This window comes from Oncorhynchus keta, chromosome 28 (assembly GCF_023373465.1).
Source record: "Oncorhynchus keta strain PuntledgeMale-10-30-2019 chromosome 28, Oket_V2, whole genome shotgun sequence".
NCBI lineage: Eukaryota > Metazoa > Chordata > Actinopteri > Salmoniformes > Salmonidae > Oncorhynchus > Oncorhynchus keta.
The window spans coordinates 17562471-17569247 of record NC_068448.1 but is presented as its reverse complement, the minus strand read 5'-3'; the positions used below and the strand labels follow the sequence as shown (position 1 = coordinate 17569247).

The following is a 6777-nucleotide window of genomic DNA, read 5'->3' as shown; positions in this document are numbered from 1 at the left end:
ATTAGTTTTTGTTCATGTCATGGGTTGACATTCACTTAATTTCCTGGGAATGGAATGGAATGGACCTGGAGTCATTGAGTCAGATTTGAAGAGGAAGTGTCTCTTGCCTACTATGATTAGATTATATCAGTAGTGATTAATTCTGTATTTGGGTAAATTATTTTCAAATAGCAAGCATTTTATAATTGTATTCCATTCCCTCTTCATGCCAAATATCCAGATGTACCTTTTACTTAGCACTTTCCCTCTACATTATAAAAAGTACAGGTATCTGTTTTTTTATTTTTATTTTATTTTTATTTTTAAGTAACAAGGACTAGGTGTTGAATACTCTGTGGATTCCCTTCAAGCTTTTGTTGTGTTGACATACTTACAGAGATATAGGATCTTAATTTGATCACCCTGTCGTTGCAGGAAATGTCCTGCACAGCAGGAAATGCTAACTTGCAGTGTATTCAAAGTTTAAACAGGGTTCTACATTTTGTAATTTCCACTTTAATATTTCAGACTTGATTTGCCCTAACTAAAAATGTATCAACCCTTACAAAAATGTCCATTAATTCTAATCCACATTTCCAGTTGCCGGAGGACTATTTTCCTGCTGTGAGAAACTGGTCAAATTAAGATCCTACATCTGTAGGATCTTTTGTTTGGTCAACTCAGCAGGAGGTGATAGCCAGAAATTGAACTCACACCTAAGACCATTGTTGTTACCAGCTGATCAGAACTCACACTGTTGTCATGGTCCTGGATCTTCTCCTCAATCAGAGGCCCGCCCTAGAGGAGGACATTTACATTTCAGTTATTTAGCAGAAGCTCTTATCCAGAGCAACTGTCAGGTGCAATTAGGGTTAAGTGCCTTGCTCACGGACACATTTTCACATTGTCGGCTAGGGGATTCGAACCAGCGATCTTTCAGTTACTGGCCCAACGCTCTTAACAGCTAGTATACCTGCCACCCTGAACACAGATATAGGATACTTTATGTATGAGAATGGGATATTAAAGGGATCATTGAGAGTTCCAATAGAGAAAGGGGGCTCGTACTGTTGTCCTGCATGGCTCTTCTACTGGTTTCAATCAGAGGCCCACTGTTTAGACCCACTGTTAACTGTAGTGACATATATATATATATGAGAATAGGAAATTAAAGGCATCATTGAGGCTTCCAGTCGACTAGAGGGGAATCCTCAATCCATCTCTGATGGGCTAAGGTACTTGTCTTGTCTTAAAGGGTGTTGAAACAGAGGACAGAGGTTGAAACATTTCCATTCACCTGATCTTGTAACCAGCCAAAAGTTGCATGTGCTGGCCATTTAACACTCACAGTAGACTATCATTAATCTTATCTTGTATACTGTATTTCACAGGGAAATGAGGACAATCCTCCTCCATTTGGACACTTTTTTGCACAATCTAGGCACATCCTGAGAGCAAACAATACCTATCCAACCTGTCAGAAGGAGACCAAAACCTGCATTGTAGCTGCAAAAGAAAAATATTTGAAAGGAGAGTCTACAAGTCAGACAAAAGCCACTGCCCTGAGCTGTTTGTCTCCTGAGATGTACGGATGACATTAGCTTAAGCCTCCGAATCTTTGCTCTCCAGCCAACCCATTGTACCAGTTATACATATCCCCCCCTCCCACCACACACACACAAATAAAAAACATTTTTATAACAAAATCTGTGAAATATTGGATTTCCAAACGTTCAGCATAATGTGAAAATGTAAATCAACATGATGAGTGAAGTGCATTCTACTAATAGCAGATGCCGGTCAACAGTCTGTTTCAAATTGATCTTACGTTAATTAAATTATTTCCATAAATAAAGAAATCATAGGATATGTAGTTAGTCTATGGATTGTTATTTTATTTGAGACTTTTATGCATGGCTACACTTTTCCTCTGATTTAAAAAAATATATTTTAACAATTCACCCTTTTAGAATTTACCTAGAGAGACCTACTTAGCAGTAGCTACGCACAAAAGGTTGAACCCAAACCACCACATAATACGAGCATAATAAAGTAAAAACGTCTTATTCAACCAATGTCTCTTTGGAGAAGATGAAAGGGCAGTGGAATAAGATTTTAATATGTTTATCGTATCTTTAACAATCCTTCAAGCTCCCTACATTACCATTTGTTATCTCATAATTATCATATACATTAGTAACACCTGTTTTACTTAACAGCTTTTAATTAGCCCCATTGAAATGATATGCTGAAGCCACAACAAAACCATCCGACATGTAAAGGGAAGTCTGTTATTGTTCAATCACAATAAATTAACAAAATAGTTCTAGGGTATCGCCAGCCGAAGGCAGGTAACCCATTGCCCCAATGACACCCAAAACATAACCACCCCACAGTTGTTAAATAGGAATAGTAAATTGGTATCTTACAAAACATGTTCGATTTTTTTCGATGTTATATTAATAAATATCACCATAATGCCTACATGTTTTTGTTTCCGTTGAGGGAAATGTAGGATACAGAAACCAATAGCCTAATTCAATCGATAAATATTAGATGAAACCTCGAACAAATCTAAATAAAACTATATTGAAGATATCACAGTTTCAGTCAATGGTCATGGAAAGAAGCCTGGAAATGTGTTAATGTCATTAGGCTAATTCAGTTGGCTAATTCAATTCACAGCTACATGTTCAGACTTAAATTTCAAACAGAAGTCTGATCGTAAGACAAGAGAGATAGGGTCTGGTGTTAATCCTATTCAAGTAATTTTATTATCCTACAGTGAGTGTTGCACAAACAATGTCAAATTCGATGGGAAACTATCGATATTAACATGTAATATGCTATTAGGCTATATTTACCATGAATGGCACGTTTACAACAGTTTCTCTTTCCATTATTATGTTTTATTTTGGAAATGCAGTTTATTTTTTGCCTCAAATGCACTTAATTCCGTTAGATTTTTTAAATAAAGTAATTTACTTTTTGGCATATTTGGAACTGAAAAAAATATTTATGGGGACGGGTGATGGCATTGATAAAACTGGTGGCCTACTATAAATTAATAGTTAAGGATCTATAAAGGACCTAACATTATAGATCGTATTGTGACAACAAATAGTAGGCTAAGTGAATTATGAGAGATTCTAGTTTCTTGTATCCTCCTCTCACAACAAAACTGTGAAATTCAAATGAAATATCATTATTCGTCTCTCACCATAGAAATTCTTGGTTTGAGTTACACAGTCTATTTAGCGCCTTTAAGAACCCGTTAAAAGGAACAGCGGAGTTCTCCTTTGATGGGATTTGGTGCGAGTGAAAGCGAGGTATTTTGAACGTAACTGTCAATCACCGCGGTTAAGAACCGCCCATTACTGGATAGGGGTATATTTAGAGCTGGTGAGGGTGCACATTACTGTCATTCAAGCTCTGATAGTCAGGAGGTAAGGATGCCTGCGTCACAAACAGGCAACTTCTTTGAGAGAAATATCAACATGCCCCCTGGATATCAGATACCGTTTTTGGGAGGTCCAGCTGGGGTACAACAGCAACAAGCCCCTTATCTTGCTGCGATGGCTGGGGTACCTTTGACATATTCCGGACTACAGGGATACAACTTCATCCCCTATCCACACCACAGATACATTGCGAACATGGTAAATTATTTGACTATATGTTTTCTCTATTGTATACCTAATCAATAACATTTCCATCTAATTGTCTAAATGTATTCATAATTTATAAATGTCGGAAAAAGAAAGCATTCTACAGACCTTTTTAATACCAATTAAATGTAATGCGTAATTACACACTTCACAAATCAATGTGGTCAGTTATGCACGAATTTAAACATATAATCTAATCACGTTCTCTTATGTTTTCAGAACAACTCTTTCGACCTGAAAGCTGTCTCTCCATATCATCAAGCGCTTCTCGGCCGAGGAGGTCCATTCTACCCGCAATACCGACCAGGCGCAACCGATGACCTGATCAGGGTCGCCAAGGTGGCTACCCGGGAAAGCACCAGCGCGCTCAAGGCCTGGTTGAACGAGCATCTTAAGAACCCGTATCCCACGAAGGGTGAGAAGATCATGCTTGCTATTGTAACCAAGATGAGCCTCACGCAGGTGTCCACTTGGTTTGCCAACGCCAGGCGACGACTGAAGAAGGATAATAGGGTAAACTGGGTGTCCAAGGGGAAATCTGACGAGGAGGGCGAGAGCGACGAAGAGGAGGGCGAGGGCTCTCTGCAGAAAACCCGTTTGGACGAAGAAGATGAGATAGATCCTCCAACCGAAGATGACAATGAGGATATTGGACATAGAGTATCCAACTCAACGAGAGAGCCGGTGGATAAGCGCCTTGTGAAACAGTCAAACGACGACAATAGAGCTGGTAGGCTCGCGGCGCACGCGGGAAATGTGGTAAAGAATGACACAGAACCCAAATCATTTCCAGCTAATCTGGAAAGTAAAGATAACGTTGAGTGTCAAAAACCCAAAATATGGTCTTTGGCAGAAACCGCGACATCGGAAACGGGGAAAAAGCCCCAGTACAGTGCATGTCATCCTGGCACACAAGTTGGCAAATTCTGGGCAGAATGGTCATCAAGGAACGGACTATACATTCCCGTATACCCTGCTCACGATATTCTATAACAGAGCATTTATTATTTAAAACAGTCGAGGACAAATTTTTACATCTTATGCACTTTAAAATACCAAATTCCATGGCGTGGGTCTACTTTTTGACGTTTAAACGTGGACTAATTTGCGATGAAAATGCTGGGTATATGTTTGTTAGGCTACTTGTAAGACCAATAACTCTTACGGAACATGTTATGTGCACATATGTGTATATATATTTTCGATGAACAATCTGTAAATTCTTATTTCATTTGTCTTATCACAAAAAAATATATTGGTAAAATAAAATCGCTCAAAATATAAAATAACATTTTCGTGTGTGTTCCACTATTTTCAAGGATCAGTTCTTACAGCAGGCTATTTGGGTTGGGAAAGGTCTGGTAAAGCGACAGTCTGATTTCGACTGAAATGTTACATTATTTTACATTCTCGTGTAGCTTATTATAGTTTCAGACGCATGTATCCATGCATATTGCCAATATATCTAATGTTAGGAAGTTTAAGCAAGCTGACTGTTGTTGAATAACAACCATCTACAAAAAATGGGTTATAATTTCATTGATAAAACATTATAGAATTTACATATCAAACCTAGATCTGTTAAAATTCATGTATTAGGTTAACTCATTGTTGGTCCATGCAGGATGATAATGGCCTCCACAAATGGCCTACCTTAGGCAACTGACCACATTGGCCAAAAAAATAAACTGCATGCCTGTTCAATATAATACAGCAGAACTTTAAATTAGTATAAAATATTCACAATGTAATACAAATCTATATTATCTTCATGGGAAGTATAAATGGAAACGGGTTAAGTGTTCTGCATCTCCAAACCTCCACAGGTAGAGAGAGATTGTGTGGTGTGTTTGTGTAGGAGAGGAACTAACATACAACAGGAGAGCATACAGTATCTACAGAGTTGGAGGTGAAAGACTGGATAATCCTGTCCCTTGCTAATCACAGAATCACCCAGTTTTCCATGTCAAGTCAAAGGGTTGTATCTCCACTAATCCAGGGATAATGAGAGAACCCCTGAGAGGAAAGAAGCCCCTTCACACCACCCTGAGACACACACATCCAGACACACACAGAGGGTTGAGTCGTGCCCTTTTCACAGGTGGCCACAGGTGGAAAATGAGGTGTAATCCCAGACAGAACAGGACCCAATCTGCCACAAACTAGTGGACATATTTAATTTGATCTCATTATATTAATCCAAGCATACTCTATCCAAGCACACTCTTTAAAATCATTGGACATTTCTTTTAAATCATTGGACATTTTCATTTCTAGTTTTAATTGTGACATGAATATACATTTTACAGCATCTAAAAGGTCAAGCTAATGTCTATGAGTAGCCTAGCATTATGACCTCCCAAGATCATGACATTCTCACAAAAGTATGACAGAGGCTGAAGTCCACCCCCTGACTGATGCTGAAACCTCAAGGTTCTAGTCAGAGCCATTTATAGGGCTCTGTTCTAGTGAAGTACTACCTCCTCCTTGTGGAAAATCGGAGTATATGCCTCTGACACCAAAACAAAACAGGCAGTTTGCATTTGGGTCCCGAGTGGCGCAAGCGGTCTAAGGCACTGCATCTCAGTGCTAGAGGCATACCTACAGACCCTGGTTCAGTCCCGTGCAGTATCACAACCGGCTGTGATCGGGAGTCCTATAGGGCGGTGCACAATTGGCCCAGCATCGTCCGGGTTAGCGGAGTGTTTGGCTGGGGAAGGCCGTCATTGTAAATAAGAGTTTGTTCTTAACTGACTTGCCTAGTTAAATAAATAAAATAAATGTCAATTTGCATTGTCTTTAAAGGGTGACTACACTTTCTGATTTGGCTTCACTTTAGATTTGGTTCATTAAGAAATGCTAGCAGCCATGACTGAATTCAAACCTGAGTTGGTTTTGTGGTGTGGTTTGATGTGAGTGTCTCGTGTGTGTGTTTACAGATGGGAAGAGTTAGCCAAATTATTTCGCCAATTACCTTCAGCTGACTGGTGTTCCGCCTTGACAAAATTGGTTTGACTTTGGATAGCCTATCTCTGGGGCTTGTGAGGGACTGTCAATAAATTACACAATGGAAATGAGACGATATTTTCATGTTGCACACTTTTTAGATCTCAATAAATGCTTTCAATAT

General features: G+C 39.1%; 1 protein-coding gene across 1 annotated transcript; it reads left to right on the top strand.

Moving 5' to 3' along the window:
• Window positions 1-3210: 3210 nt before the first annotated feature.
• On the top strand, window positions 3211-4915 carry LOC118360383 (iroquois-class homeodomain protein IRX-1-like). The gene is made up of 2 exons (XM_035739647.2): window positions 3211-3638; window positions 3867-4915. Exons 1-2 carry the CDS (start codon window positions 3432-3434, stop codon window positions 4638-4640), a joined length of 981 nt encoding a protein of 326 aa, XP_035595540.1. The 5' UTR covers window positions 3211-3431; the 3' UTR covers window positions 4641-4915.
• The last annotated feature ends 1862 nt before the right edge of the window (window positions 4916-6777 follow it).

Bases quoted from the DNA above. Each gene is read 5' to 3' on its own strand.
- LOC118360383 (XM_035739647.2), top strand. From the start codon at position 3,432: ATGCCTGCGTCACAAACAGGCAACTTCTTTGAGAGAAATATCAACATG. The intron at 3,639-3,866 runs GTAAATTATTTG...TTATGTTTTCAG, and splicing joins ACAGATACATTGCGAACATG to AACAACTCTTTCGACCTGAA.